This window comes from Balaenoptera borealis (assembly GCF_965194805.1).
Source record: "Balaenoptera borealis genome assembly, chromosome: 3".
Taxonomy (NCBI): domain Eukaryota; kingdom Metazoa; phylum Chordata; class Mammalia; order Artiodactyla; family Balaenopteridae; genus Balaenoptera; species Balaenoptera borealis.
Genome location: NC_138866.1, coordinates 39,047,568 through 39,063,810, shown reverse-complemented (window position 1 = coordinate 39,063,810; position 16,243 = coordinate 39,047,568). Strand labels below are relative to the sequence as shown.

Genomic DNA, 16,243 nt, shown 5'->3' with positions numbered 1-16,243 from the left:
TGTCTACAAGTACGTGCTTAGCTAGCTATTTGAGTAATCAGTTCTAAACTAGTTATTGGAGTAACAGGTTTAAAAATCTCATTTTTCTTAGTCTGACAGATTAAGGTAAAAGAAAGGGCGTGTCTGTGGTTATACAGTTCCATTAAAATGTCTGTATTCCTCTAAAACTCAAAGGAGCAAATACCTTATTCACAAAATCTCTCATAATAATTGCAAGCTTATATTATCGAGGCTTTATGATTGAGGTTTAATGATAAGGTGACAGGTACTATTTGAAATGTGTGAATTTAGGAATTCCAAAAACATTTTGAATCTTATTTTCTTAGTTTCTATACTCTGGATTCTCAAAACAGTTCTTAATACTTAGGAAAAAATTAATGTCAGTTTTATAGAATGAAATTGCCATCTGCTTAAAAATGCTTTTCTTTTTTGCTTTTCTCTAGTGAGCATTGCCCACAGAGTGGTAATTTATAGTTGTCATTCCATAAAGGTGTGGGCCACTTGATGAGAGAGAGGGTGATGGAGAAAACCTTACCATTAGGGCATTAACTCTTTGAATGTTTCTTTTTAAATTATCTTGAAGCAAAATACAAATCATGGGATTATAAGGCACATTATGGAAAGTATCATGAAGCTCTCAGTGTCTTACTGGGACTCTTAAGCAGAAAGCTTCTTTTGTTGTTGTTGTTGTTAAGTTGGTCTTTGATCTTCCCAAATCTCTCCATCATTCTTCTGCCCCTTAACAAGTAATGCTTATTAAAGATGTACTTCGTAGCTCATCATTCTATGTTGGAAAGATGTCAGAGTCCTTTCAAATTTTTGTTTTTCCCATGGGTAGGCTTTATAGTCAAAGACCTAACTGGTATTAGTTTTAAAACATTTTAGGGCAAGAGTTCCATTTAGAATCCCCCCGCCCCCAAATCTGAAACTAACCCCAAATGTGTATTTTGTTTGGGATTATTTAGAAATGGGACACCAGTGTGAAACGTCATTTTCTATATCAGTTGGAGGATTTTCCTTTCCATTAGCTGCTCTATTGCAGGACTCATATTTATACTAGTATGCTTTTTGGAATGAAATGTTAGTATTTTGCTAATAGAAAGTAGTATCCCATTCATTATGGGTGATGGTAGTAAATCCTAGTTGAACTGAGCCGTGCTAACACAAGACCGCAGAGGTATTTGTTATTCCTCAGCAAGCAAACTTTCACATCTTTTAGTGAGAAATTGGAAGGATTAAAAAAGAAAGAGAAGAAAAAAGGAAAAGACAGGCATTTTGGGCTTAACATAGAAATATAGCTAGTATTTTGGTTTAACTGAATAGATACAGTCTGTATAACTATATATAATGTTATAAAATAGGTCACATATGTATGTAGAATTAGTTAAGAATGTTTGAATCCATTATTATGCTTAGAAAACAGTATTCCCATTTCTTACGTGAAGTTCCCTGCCAGTGGTAAGGGAAATGTAAAAGGAATGTTTGCAAGTGTTCTTTGATTGGGGCCACTTTGGGCAGACCTGAGACCTCATGCACCACCCACCTAACCTGCTTATGTTTGCAGCCACAAAGATGCCATTATGGCTGCTGCTTTTGATGGGATCCCAGGGGGATCTGATTATTAATGTTTGCCAGACACAGAAGTATTGACATTCTCATGTTATCAGCATTACTATTCTAAGAGCCCAGTCATCAAGGACCCCAGGAGACCTTGTTTTGATAACCACTGAGGAAAGAGATAAAATGTGTAGCAGTTGTCGTTTTAGTAATGAACAATATTACTGCCTGCTTAGTTTGTAGCTTGTATAAACAAATGAAAGGAAAACATAAGGAAAAATATTGAACATTTGTTAACATTGATCTAGGTTGAGAGTTCCAACTTGAGAATATTGATGTGTTCATTCATAGACAGAAGGGGGCCAATATAAATAAGAACGTGAGGCCATGTCCCAGGACCTAGCAGAAACATGTGCAATGGATTAATCATTTGTGCTGGAATGGTTTTCTGGCTATAAATGAAAATCTCATTAGATGAAAGATTCCTATTTCCCTCATCACAAACATAGTGGGAACCAGATGAAAACTTGCAGATAACATTCTAAATCAGCATCCTGGGGAGCTCCCCTTTGCCACCATCCTTTCGACCCTCCTAATTGTTGGTGGCAGGGTATCTTTCAGAGACAGACTGATCTCACCAATCTGTGCTATTTATAGAAATGACAGTGGGGATAAAGGGGGCCTTTTGAGATTCTGAAAAAGATAGGAACATCGTCTCCAGGAAAAAGCTTATTCATCGAACATTTTGCAAATAGTTTGAAACTTATAAAAACCATTCCTGGATTTTATAGGATTAAGCAAACTTAATTAGTGGAGGCCAACCAAATTCAGTTCAGTTTAATTCAGTAAATACTTCTTGAGTGCCTTCTATAGTATATGCTTGATGTGGTTGCTAGAGTCTTGAATTTGTGATGTCTGTGTCATAGTTATGTTTGAAGCAAAATAAATTTCATGTGTGTTGGATGTCAACAGTAGTACAAAGTCGAAAGGAGGGTGGCAAAGGGGAGCTCCCCAGGATGCTGATTTAGAATGTTATCTGCAAGGAATACTGACAACTTTCCAAGTGCAATGCTATCATTTTGCACGTGAGGAAATGGGAGTCTAGGGAATTAAACATCTTTCCCAAGATCATAGATAGTTGCAGAAGTGGAACTGGCTGATGGTGTCTCATAACTATTTTAGTGTTATTTCCACTGTCTCTCATAATCTTTTTCTTCATTGTATGATTCCAGTTATATGGAATGCCCAGGAAAGACAAATGATAAAGACAGAAAGTGGATTTGTGGTTGCCTGGGGCTGTAGGTGGGAATGGGGATTAACTGTGTATGGTCATTAGAGATCTTACTGGGGTAATGAAAATGTTCTGACACTGGGTTATAATGATGGTTGCACAGTTTGATAAATTTACTAAAAATTTTGAACTGTTTATGATTAGAATGGGTATGTTCAGAAAAGGTGAATTTTATGACCTGTAAATCATACCTCAGTAAAACCTTGCTGTTCGATGTGTGTCAGTGGGCCAGCGGCATGAGGATTACCTGGGACGTGATTAGGAAAGAAAACCGTTCGGCCCTTCTCCTAACCCCTTAATGAAAAAAATAAGAAGAGCTGTAAGGTTAAATAGTCCCCTGAAATATTTTGATGATGAGGGTGACGATGATGGTGATTTTGTTTAGCCAGTTTACTTTTAACTTTTACTTTAATAGAAAATACAGAAGTAAGCTTTACCCTAGCTACTGTCAAAGCTTTTATAAATGTCAAATTTATGATGTTTGAATTCATATAATTTAACTGTATTCTCATTCTGATGGAGAATACTGGGTAGTTTTTTCTTGAGATGTAAAAGATTGCATATTGTTATAAAAATAAGTGCTTTCATAGGTTTGAATTTGGGAAAAGGTATTCAGGTTTTAATGGAAAATTTAGTTTTTAAAATGTTAAATCATTAAAAATGGTAAACACAAACCCTGTAAAAATATGCAAAATGCCTTAAAATGTTAAATGAAAGAAGTAGGATATAATACTGTCTTGTGTGTGTGTATTTAGATATTCGAAACTATTGATTCGAAACTACCTATTCTATGATAGTCAATTGACTGTATGCTGACAACAGGGTAAAGAAGAAATGAACACACAACCTGATTTCATGTAGCTTCTAGTTTAATGAGGAAGGCAGCTGTTAAAAGAAATAATTACATAAGTTATTAATAAGCTACAATTACAATGTGTTAATAAGAAGAAGGAAGAAGTACTAGAAGAGAATCCAGACATAAAATTGAGTCTGGATTATGGGGGTTGGTTGTCAAGCAAAGCATTCTGAAAAGCAAAATGTAAGCTAAGTCCTGAAAGGAGATGAATGGGCTTTAGGGGAGAGGGGAGGGAAGCCTAGAGGGAGGAGAGCTTTCTCAGCCAGTGGGAGGAGCCTGGTGAAGTAAGATGCTGAAAGGAGGTGGTGAGAAGCTAAAAAATAGCAAATAGAGAGTGGTTACAGACAAGAAGTCAAACCATGCATAGCATTCTAAGTCCTGTGGGGGATTTGTGGGGGGGCAGGTAGGAGAGAATGCAAGGAGTCACTTAAGAGGCTGTTGAAGTGGTTCAGCTGGGAAATAATGGTGACTTGGATTTGGGTATTACCTGTGCAGGTGGGAGAAGGCAGGTAGATTCAAGAGATGAAAGAATGGGTAGGCCTTGGTGATGAAGTCTAGATGAAAAATAGGAGAAAAGAGAACTGTTAGGTTCCTATGTACTATGATTACCATTCTATGTAAATTACAAAGAAAAATTACAGAAGAAATATGCAAAAATAATGAGAGTTGGGTTAAGGTGGAGGGTTTATACATTATCTTCCCCTCTTTTTTAAAACAAATTTTCGTAAAGCTGATATTACTTCTATAATTAATGAAAAAATTTAACAAACACCAAATGATTGCTGATATTTACAGTATTGCTTAATTTATCTCTAGAGGGCTGCAATTACCTCAGTTCCATAATTTTCCCTTATCTTTGAGCCTAGTGCATTTTCAAGAGATACAAATGATGTTTCTATCTCTTGGGACAAAAATCAACAATCTGATAAATCTCATAGTCTGAGAGTAATTCCTGTTAGTTGTGCCTGCATTTTGCCTTCCTCAATTTCGTTACGTTACCTTCTAATTACATTCCTTTGTACTGTGTATGTTATTTGAGATTTCAGAATCTCCTTTATTTGGGGCCAGTTGATCTGTGCCAGTGGCTTTGGAACACAGGTACACTCTTGTCGGGAGTTAATTGTGATCACATTAGCTAGGATAATGCAAAATGAGATTCTTCCTCATTATGGTTGGGTCTTTAAAAAGGTAAATATTAATCAAATATAATTCATTCTTAAATTTTCAATAAAAATATTATATGTGTGTCTGAAAATGGGTTTCTGGGCAAGAGCAGTGACAATCTACTAAGAAAATTGTATTATTAAAGCCACATTAAATAGTCCCTCTGGAAATGCTGAAGAACTTATGTGTTTATATAACCACTGAGTATTTGTGAAGCATATTTACATCTCTGCCTTGGATATAATAGATACTCCAAAGTACTCAATGGGCTTATGAAATTTGGAGAATATTTAATTATTATTGTTTTAATAAAGGCATTTCTCTTTTTAAAAAATTTATTTATTTTATTTATTTATTTTTGGCTGTGTTGGGTCTTCGTTGCTGCGCGCAGGCTTTCTCTAGTTGCGGGGAGCGGGGGCTGCTCTTCGTTGCGGTGCGTGGGCTTGTCATTGCGGTGGCTTCTCTTGTTGCAGAGCACAGGCTCTAGGTGCGCGAGCTTCAGTAGTTGCAGCACCTGAGCTCAATAATTGTGGCTCGCGGGCTCTAGAGCACAGGCTCAGTAGTTGTGGCGCATGGGCTTAATTGCTCCGCGGCATGTGGGATCTCCCCAGACCAGGGCTTGAACCCGTGTGCCCTGCATTGGCAGGCGGATTTTCAACCACTGTGCCACCAGGGAAGCCCCTGGAGAATATTTAAAAGATGTTATTGTTACAGTGGCAAAAACCTTGAGCAATTAAAAATTCTTGTTGGGTCAACCCAAGTCTTTTTGAGATCATCATGCTCATATACAAAGCTTTCTGTTGCATGGAGTTTGAAAAATAGATTTTAAAATGCCTTCTGGTGACTTCCCTGGTGGCGCAGTGGTTAAGAATCCGCCTGCCAATGCAGGGGACACGGGTTCAAGCCCTGGTCCGGGAAGATTCCACATGCCGCAGAGCAACTAAGCGTGTGTGCCACAACTACTGAGCCTGCGCTCTAGAGCCCACAAGCCACAACTACTGAAGCCCGTGTGCCTAGAGCCCGTGCTCTCCAACAGGAGAAGCCACCGCAATGAGAAACCCATGCACCGCAACAAAGAGTAGCCCCCATTCACTGCAACTAAAGAAAGCCCATGAGCAGCAACGAAGACCCAACACAGCCATAAAAAAAAAAAAAAAAAAGGTTAAAAGAAGTCTTCCTTGACTTAGATAGTAGTTTAGAATTTTTTTTACTTTATTACACTTACTTTGGAAAAGTGTAATTTTTTTTTACTTTCTCATGCTTATTTTGGAATATTACAAAAGTTTTTATTTTTAGAAGAGTTTCATTAGTGGAATAGGTAGCCAAGGTGGAGTGGAAATAGGATGAGAATAGACCCTGGAGTCCTGCAAACCTGGATTTGAACACCATGTTGACTACTTATTAGGAAAATACGTTACATTTAAAAAATTTTATTTTATTGAAGTATAGTTGATTTACAATGTTGTGTTAGTTTCTGGTGTATAGCAAAGTGATTCAGTCAGTCATACATATGCATACATTCTTTTTCATATTCTTTTTTTTTAACATCTTTATTGGAGTATAATTGCTTTACAATGGTGTGTTAGTTTCTGCTGTATAACAAAGTGAATCAGCTATACATATACACATATCCCCATATCCCCTCCCTCTTGCGTCTCCCTCCCACCCTCCCTATCTGACTCCTCTAGGTGGACACAAAGCACCGAGCTGATCTCCCTGTGCTTTGCGGCTGCCATTATGGTTTATTACAGGATATTGAATATATCCTGTGCTATATAGGATCTCCCTGTGCTATACAGTAGGATCTTGTTGTTTATCCATTCTATATATAATAGTTTGCATCTACTAACCCCAAACTCCAATCCTTCCCTCCCCCAGCCTCCATCCCCTTGGCAACCACAAGTCTGTCTCTATGTCTGCGAGTCTGTTTCTGTTTCATAGGTAAGTTCATTTGTGTCATATTTTAGATTCCACATATGAGTGATATCATATGGTATTTGTCTTTCTCTTCTGACTTACTTAGTATGATAATGTCTAGCTCCATCCATGTTGCTGCAAATGGCATTATTTCATTTTTTTTTTTTTATGGCTGAGTAGTATTCATTGTATATATGTACCACATCTTCTTTATGCATTCATCTGTCAATGGACATTTAGGTTGTTTCTGTGGACATTTAGGTTGTTTCCATGTCTTGGCTATTGTAAATAGTGCTTCTATGATCATAGGGGTGCCACATGTTTTATTTCTAGTGTCTTCACTGTCTTGTTGGCATTTTGTGAGGATGTGGAATAGCAGTTAAAGCAAGAATTTGGAATTCAACAAAGGAGAGTTGGAATATCAGCCCCACTCTTTATTATAGGTATGACCACTGGGGCAAGTCACTTACTCTTTCTGAGCCTCAGTTTTTTCAACTGTGAAATAGGAAGGCTAATATTCTTCACAATGAGTTTTTAATTCATATAAGTTGTCAAAAAGCATTGCATGCTGTGAAGTGTTTGGCAAATGTTAGTTATAATTATAGTATCTTTTTTCTGAGGTCTTACCACATCAGGGAAAAGATTGTAAGTTTAATATACTTTTACCTTTTAAAATGTGACAAATTTGAGTTTAGTAATGAATAAATGATATTGAGCGCCTGTTATGTACTGGGCTCTGTTCCAAGTGCTTTAGAAACATTCTGCGATCTAATTTCCATAGTGAATTGCAAGGCGGGGGGTAGTGTTCTCCATGTTGCAGATCAAGACATTTAGGTGCACCCAGGTAACCTGATTGGCCCCGTGCTGTGCCATAATTGAGGGAAGATCCAACACTAAGCCTTGTTTTGTGTGATTCCAAAGCCATTGCTAATTTTTTTCACACTGACTGATTTTTCTCAGTGTCTACTGACCAAAGTATATTTCAATTAGAGGGCAGTTTCATATTTTGCTTTATGCTAATTGCCCCCCTGAGGCCCAGTGGTGAAGGGTCTATTGGATTGCCCATTCCTCAGCATTGACAGTATGGCTGTATTATATCCATATTGCTAACATCAAGAGTCTTCAGTAGTCCATTTTTATATTTGTTAAGATTCCAGCATTTAGAACACATTTTGGACAAATGCTACAAAAGATATTTCATCTCAATGGCACATTTTCCTACGCACATAACAAATTTGCTCTTAACAGAAAACACCTGTAGACTCTTTGGAATCATGTTAAAGATGGCTTGCAGCCCATTTTATAGTTCTTATTTTGACTCCATGTATTATTCATCTTTCTAAGCCTTCTTGTTCATGCTAGGTAATGCAAAATGCCTTTCTCCTAAAGGCGTGATAATTGTCATAAAAATTATAGGCTTAATTAGCTTCATCACTACTCCAGGGAACCCTAATAAATAACCCACATCTAATAGATGACACAAGGAAGTTAACTAATGGCTGCGAGAAGGCACTTTACATAAGCCCAGTATTCTTGACTTTTACTTATGATTGCCCTACAGTTCTTGGTAGAGAATGAGAAGAGTAGGTTTTCCAAAGTGATTTCTTCTTTGAAAAATGCTAAACATTAACACACTTCAGTAGATGAACTTGTATAAGATTTTGATTTGGGGTTTGGTTACCTGGGGGCCATATCATTGGAGAGATTTTCTTTTCTCTCAGAATGTATCTGACTCTCTCCAGGAGCTGATAATCCTTTCAAAACCACACATGCTTACAGGCTTCCACTTGAGATTTCACCAAAATAACATAGATTTTTAAGGCCTAGCTCCTAGAAGCTGGTTTCCTTCTTAGGTCATCACTCTCTTCTTCCAGCCAAGCATCTGTCATCAGATAGGAAGTGAGTTCAGAAAGACTACCTAACAACCTTTAAAAGACCATGAGCACTATTGTTCTGGGGATGGCACACTTCTTTTCTGTTCACAATTACCCTTGGTCAGGATGATCAAAATATGTGAGAAAGCATGTGGCTCAGGAATTTGATAGTTTTTCCCCATGCATAAGCAAAACTCTTTAATGTTTACTGTTTAGTCATTTCCTGTGTTTGAAATGACCTTAATTGAACACTTTTATAATTAAAATGTAATTCTAATTAAAACGAAATTTAAAGAAATACAGCCCCTAGGAATTTATCGGTGGCTCTCCTTTCATCTTTATTTATCAGTTGTTAACTAATTCTTTATCAGATTGCTAGTTTATTCTGAGTATTTTGAGAGGCCCTGGTCATCTTTGTGGTAGGAGCTTGTATGTTAAACACACATATACACGTTTTTTGTTGTTTTGTTTTATACTTCTCATACTAATGAAAATTCATCAACTATTTTAATTCAAATAATGAGCCCTCTCAGCTACCACAGACTGTATATGTATTTTCTCTTCTAATCCAGGGACCTAGACCATCTTCTTTCTTTCTTATGTGGTTTTATTTTATTTTTTATTAAAAAAATTTTATTAGAGCACCAGAATCAACTTAGTTTTGGGGGCTTTCTTACCACTTAGAAAACAAGGATACCAGGTATATAACTGGTATTACACTTGGCATGTTCCAGCAATTAAGTTGAAATTTACCTATGCAGCAAAGGTATCTCCATGGTTACTCTGCCAGCTCTTAGCCCTTTCGGCTTCAGACTGCTTTAATATAAAATGAAAGTTCTCTAGCGTCGCTAACTTGGTAATTTTTCAGATTCTAGTTGTAGGTGCCCTTTTGTCTTACTATTTTGGAATATAACAACTGGACAACCTTTCATATATAGACTGAGATTTGGTCTCTTTCCAATCACTCTGAGATCATCTGACAATGGTTATTGGCAAAAGTAAAGAACCAGTCCCTGAAAAGGTGACTTACTGCTGAATACTACATCCAGCCTCAGTATTAAAATGCTTTTTGCCCCACACTGGTAAATTCTTGGGTTTTAACGTGGAAAGGAACTGTTAGAGGTCATCTACTTTACAGATGAAGAAAAACAAAGGAATTAGGGCTACTTAGCTTTAAAATTTTTCATTAGTAATTTTCATTCATTCATTCAACAAACTTTTACAGTGTCCCTACCCTGTGTGGGTTCTGGAGCTATAAAGTATAAACACAGTCCCAGCACTTATGGTCTCAGAGTCCATTGGAAGAGAAAGATTGACCGATAATTATCACAACAAGTAAAACCTTATATCATAAAGGCACATTCAAAGCACTCTGAGGCCACACCTTTGATTATAGATAAAGAGTTAACATAATAGTTTCATTTTAAAGAATAAGTAAGTATTTACCAGGCAGGGTAGGAAGAGAAGGCACCTTGGGCAGAGCAAACAGAGGTCAGGAAAGAGCACAGTCACTTTGGAAAATGCTTAGTGTGTTAGTGTTATGGGTAAATAGAACTTCAGAGTGAGGAGTGGTGAGGAACGGCTGAGTTCCCACTGTGGGGCCGTATTAGTGGGCACAGCTCACACACAGCTGGACATTCAGTTAGGACAAAAGGTTGTGCAAATATTGAAATACTTCCAAGCTGGTTGATAAATAGCCATTGATCTGAGACCCCTCCCACTGTCCTGTTTCACCTCCCAGACCTCCTCACAGCTAGTACTTCAGCAATTAAAGAGTTGACACCCAGCTGGAGGCCTTTAGGGACCCCCCCCCCCCCCCCCCCCCCGCCAGCAGTAAGGGCAGTAAGACAATGCTGATTGTTAATTTTTTTGAGCATCTCTCCTCTTGTTTGCCATGGTAAAGAATGTAAACTTTATCCTACAGGGTAGAACTTGAAAACTAAATGCCTCCAGGAGTCAGGCAGGCTACACAGAAATGAGTGAAGCAAGTGGGTATAAACAGCAGGAAGAGGTGAGGACTGTAGTGAATTGGAGGCATTCAAATTAATTTTTAAAAAATTCTGTGTGAACAAATATGAATTAACGTTTGCTATTGCTCAAATTTTGCAGTAGAAGAAATAGGAAGCCACAGTAGGTTTTTTTTTTTTTTGTGGTTTGTTTGTTTTTCCACTAGGGGAGTGATATAAGATTTATTTTGAAAAATATTGCCATGAGGGTTTGATGGACAGAGATTTCAGAAGATATGGAGACATAAGACCGAAAGCATGGGTTGTTACTAGTTCCAAGATTGGATAAGAAAATGCTGGCGTAGATTCAAAGATTTTGGGTCGTGTATGAAAAAAAGTTTTCTCTGTATAAAAGAACAATAAAAAAGATTATTGGATTATTAAGGAAAATATGTCATTTCTATCTTAAAAAGTTTCTTGTACCTAAGGCACAGTGATACAGTGTTTTTTCAGGGAACTTTCTAGGTCTGGGATGCCCCAAAGCATATTAATTTAAGCAAAATATTTGTGGAGGAAAAGCAAACAAACAAAAAAACCCTGTGGGTGGTGAAATGGGGTGGAACAAATGCTGAAAGAACTCTTCAGTGTAACCAAGCAGGGGATTTGTATGGTAACATTAAGATGTTTTCAACAGTTCTGAGTAGGTTTTATTAATCAGTTTAACACATTTGAGTACATACTATATGCTAGACACTGTTTTTGCACAATTTTAAATAGGATTTGTTAATTCATTTATTGAGAATTTACTATGTGCTCGGCATACTTGCTGGCACTGGGAATAAACTAGAGAACAAAACACACTATCCCTGCCTTCATGGAATTTCCATTCTAGGGGAGGAGACAGGCAATAAACCCGATGCAATATCAGGTTTGGTGAGCAAACCTAGAGGATGGATTGAGGCCAGGGAAGATTAGAGACTGAAACCAATTAGGTATGTAATTTCTGAGGAAATTCGAGTGTGGGGAAAGGCGATAACTATACAAAACGTAATGGAAGTGAGTCTTCATAGACCTCAAATTAGCAGAACTTGGGATGGAAGGAATGGAAAGGGGGAGGGTTGAATGGAGAAATTCACAACCACTAAAACGTGAGTCTAGAGTGTTGAACATTTGTTGTAGCAAAAGTGGTGTGCTAGGTTTTGATGAGCTGAAGTTGAGATTTTGGTGAGTTGTCCCAGTGTAGCTATTCCCTTAGATCAGCCTTTCTCAAACGTTGGTGGTTGTCAGAATTACCTGGGGAACCTGACAAAAATGCAAAGGTCCAGAGCCTTTTCCTTCAACTAGCCTGGGCCTCTGTGTTTTTTATTAGCTCATCAGGTGATTCTGACACAGCAGAGTTTGAGAACCACTGGCTTAGTTAACCAGACACAAGTCTGGAAAGAGGGATTGAGTTAAGGGTTGGAGATGTATATTTTAGAGTTTTTAAAAAGTGTTAATTGAGACTTATGGATGGGTCAACTCTCCCAGCTGATGAGTATAAAGGGGGAAGAGGAGAAACTGTAGGACAATTGAGTGATTGCATATATGTAGTTGGTGTTTAGACAAGGAAGAGCCTGAAAGACAGACACATGAATTATTCAGCGTCAGGAAAGTGCAGAGAGCTCAGTTTCCCTTTAACTGGAATGTGGGCTCCATGGGGATAGAAACCTCAGGGTTACCTTACACCTGGCATTGTGCCCAGCACTTAATAGGCACTTAATCAGTATTTGTTTATTGAATGAATCAATGTATGGCTAGCACAGAATCTAAAGAGAAGTTTTTAGGAGGATGTAGGCAATCATGTCACATGTAGTAGCCTGAGGTCAAGATGGCTGAAATTTACAGGATTGCTGATTTGGTCAGAAGGAAGCTATTACTATAAAAGAGATGGGGTGATTAAGTGCAAGCAGGAATTTAGGCTCTGCTGTCATGTATAACATTCATCCTGAGCTGTGGATGAGCAGTGTAAAGGCAATAAGATAAGTATGTACACACATAATGCACATAACATATGATTATGTATACACAGGTATATGTGTACATGTTTGTATATCTGTGTGCATACATGCATATCTGTGAAAGTATAGATCTTTAGCCCTAGAGTGTTCATCGTGCCCTGTTGCTCTGTCGACGTCCTGTAGCTGTCTCCTTCAGGTTATGAATCTCGTGGGAAGGAGTGTCTCCCAGGAGTCTCGCAGGCTGTAGAGGGCTGTCTTTGGGCAGTTGGAACACAGACAAAAGCAACAAAATGCTCTGGACATGTCTCCAATAAGCTGTGTAATCCACTTGCCACCCTCAGTCTTTCAGAGGTTGGTTGTTTCCCAAGAATAGGTGTAATTTCTAGAAATTGCATAAAAATATAAAATCATGCTCTAAGATTTGTTAAAAGCTTTTTAATTCCAGGCACACATTTCCTTTGAAAGGATAAATCTTCGTGTCATGAAGCAGAGATGCTTATTAGCCTGCTCTCTGTGATCTGCAGATTCATAGATGAAGCATCCAACCTTTCTTGGATTTTGAAATGTCATGTCCGACTGCCTCTTAATGAAGATTCATTTATCCCTTTTCACACTGTTAAGTACGGTCTATGGGGATAGACTTCTCTCAGTCCACAGGAATAGAGCCTATTAGTGCTAATGGAAGTTCTGCACATGTCTGCAGAGGTGAACAGGCATTGAAATAATTTATTGATACCTTTAGACTTTTACAGTCGCTTTTATTTAGCTGCCTTAAGGATTTCAATGATGACCCCTTTTTGTCCCCAAATACTGTTTGACATTGATTGTAGGAATCTGGTGATGGGCCTGAGGTTGTAACTTTAACAGGTGTAAGTATTTCTTTCCTCTGTTTCAGCTGAGAAGTTTTGAGAGTGAAATATTCACAGCCATTGAGAGACCTCCAATTTAATTTCTCATCATGCTTGTTCTATAGTTCACATTAAGTCCAGAGTATTGAAGGAACGGAACAAGTGGACTTGTAGACATCAGATAGCTGGCCATGCTGTTGACCATGGCATCTCAGGATGCTCAGAACCTCTTCCAGCCTCTCTCTTCCTGGATATCTCGGGTTTATGAAGCTCTCCAGCAAGCAGGAGATACGTTATCTGCTTTGCTGGTTAACTTCAACAAACAAGACTCTAAATTGAGTGACAAGCTAGACCAGGACTTAGATGATATTCAGATTCAGGAAACTTACTTTGAAGATGAAGAACAAAGCAATTGGAGTCAAGAGGACATAAATTCCTTGTTTCTTGAAGTGGATCATTTCTCCTGTTGTAATAGTGATTTGCAGGACTCTGCCCAAAGTTCAAGCCCCAGACTTAGCCAGCATGCAAAGGACTCCTGTTCCATAGTGACCCAGTGGCCCAATCAGACCCTTGATAACCAAAAGCCACCACATGTGCTTTCTTCTATTGCCAAGGAAGAACATCACCTTGAAAAGCAAAGGAGTGGCCTTCAACAGGGCTTTGACAGCTACCTTTCTGGTATTTTAGAAAACGTTAATGGAAAAATGCAAGGTAAGCTAGCCAGTAATCATTTTCTATGGGTTTGTCCAAAGGACATTTCTACTCATTTTATTTTTATTTGTTTTAGTTATCATTTGAATTTTATTTTTGTCTCTTATACCTTTCCACATACTGGCTTCTTAATGAGAGTTGTAATCCTTAGGAATATTTTCAATATATAAAACTTTGGAAGATCCACATTGGTGGGCTCCATATTCCAAAACAATAGTTCTGAGCAAGTGAAATGGTGAAAACGAGTCTGTGGGTTCTGTTTGAGAAAACCCTCGTGCATATGTCATACTGCTTAAAACATCTTTTAAAATATTCTCTTTTTTTTAAACTAGGTTAGGAATCTCTAGATGTTACTATATTATTCAGTGTGAAATCCTGTGCAAAAAGCCATACTTGTTGCAAAATTTTTAGTTGATAACACTCCAAGAACACTTCTCACAGTGTTGTACTGAGACGTGATGTGAGATGACAGTAGATAGGAAATCTTTGGAATAAGAATAGCTCGCTTTTCTTCTAGCCTTGAATGGAAAGGACACATTTAAAACAAACTGCCTATAGAGCTTCATCCTGTCAGAACTGAGCATATAATGGGCCTTCAATAAATGCGTAATGAATATGGTGAAAATGTAATTAACTCTATAAAAGTAGCTGTAGTATGTTCTGGCATAAATTTCTCACGCTTCTGTTACTCTAAGCCTGAAGTAAGGACATTCCATTTTATTGAGAGACAGAGAGATACATGATAGGCAGAGAAAGGTGTTGGGTGTGTATATAGGATGTGTGTTTGTAATGCACACATAGCTCATGCAGGTTTTCAGATCTTTTAATGTAAAAGGTGAACTCATTAATTCTCTTCTTGTTGGAGGGAGCAGACTTTTTCGGAATACTTTCTTAGTGTCTTCATCCATTTTCAGTAACTCCTCTTAGCTTTATCTTTTTAGAGGAATGTTTTATCCAGGTACATACAGTCTTAGTAAATGAAGAAATATAATTTCATATTCTTTTTATAATGCTTTCTTTTAAAAATTTTTTTTTATTGGGATATAGTTGTTTTACAATGTTGTGTTAGTTTCTACTGTACAGCGAAGTGGAGTTCCCTGTGCTATACAGCAGGTCCTCATTAGTTATCCATTTTATATATGCTACTGTTTATATGTCAATCCCAATCTCCCAATTCATCCCACTCCCCCTTCCCCCCCTTGGTGTCCACATGTCCGCTCTCTACATCTGTGTCTCTATTTCTGCCTTGCAAACCGGTTTATCTGTACCATTTTTCTAGATTCCACATATATGTATAATGCTTTCTTGATACTCTTACTCAAATTAAACTATTAAATGCTAGAATGAATTGGTGAACCAAGGTAGCCTAATATTCTTTCTGAATCTGATAAACTATAAGTAAATGCAATTGCAAGCCTTTTAAAATTATCTATAGAGATAATCCTAGAAATGTCTGGACTACTAATAGGATTTCTTAGATTTGACTTGAAATTTCTATTCCTATTTTAGAAAATTCTTGCTAAAGTTGAACTATATTTAAAATTATTAACATGACTTTGGCTCAATAGATGCTTAACACTGGCTTCTGTTAATTTTTGTAATCGTTGTAATAATCTAATGGCAATTAAACAATTGTGTTCATTTGTTCATTCGGGAAATGTTGATTCACTAGATTGTAGCCTTCTGGAAGCCAGCAGCCGTGTCACAGATTCATTTCTGTATCCTAACTATCAAACACAGTGTTAGGTATATAATAGGACATCAAATAATAATTACTGATGGAACAACAAGGAAAGCTAACAGCTCTACGAGGTAAATACTACTATTATTCTCACTTCACAGTTGAGAAAATTGATGATTAGAATTTGGGACTCTACCCAAGACTGACATTTAGAAAGAGGCAGAGCTCAGGTAGTCTGATTCTAGAGTTTACACATATAACTCTCCCACCCCCACCCTTTTTAAAGTTATAATTTACATAGAGTAAAATTCATCCTTCTGTAGTGCACAGTTCTGTGAGTTTTGACAGACACACATGGTCTTCTAACCACCACGACCATCCAGGTATGAAATAGTTCTATC

At 37.6% G+C, this 16,243-nt stretch overlaps 1 protein-coding gene and 1 long non-coding RNA gene across 7 annotated transcripts in view; one reads left to right on the top strand and one right to left on the bottom strand.

Annotated features, from left to right (window-relative positions):
• LOC309626206 overlaps positions 1 to 16,243 on the bottom strand; it is a 1,050,100-nt gene that overhangs the window by 380,882 nt on the left and 652,975 nt on the right. The gene's annotated exons all lie outside the window — the stretch shown is intronic.
• Positions 1 to 16,243, top strand: part of SYT16 (synaptotagmin 16) — a 263,020-nt gene that overhangs the window by 120,324 nt on the left and 126,453 nt on the right. For 2 of the 6 annotated variants that reach the window (XM_082386532.1, XM_082386530.1), the window contains exon 2: positions 13,498 to 14,161. The exons of 3 other annotated variants lie outside the window; for them this stretch is intronic. In XM_082386532.1, coding sequence (XP_082242658.1) covers positions 13,642 to 14,161 — 520 coding nt within the window. In that variant the 5' untranslated portion in view covers positions 13,498 to 13,641. Of the gene's footprint in view, positions 1 to 6,746; positions 6,810 to 13,497; positions 14,162 to 16,243 lie in introns of all 6 variants that reach the window. One more of the 6 variants, XM_082386531.1, reaches the window with a different exon arrangement.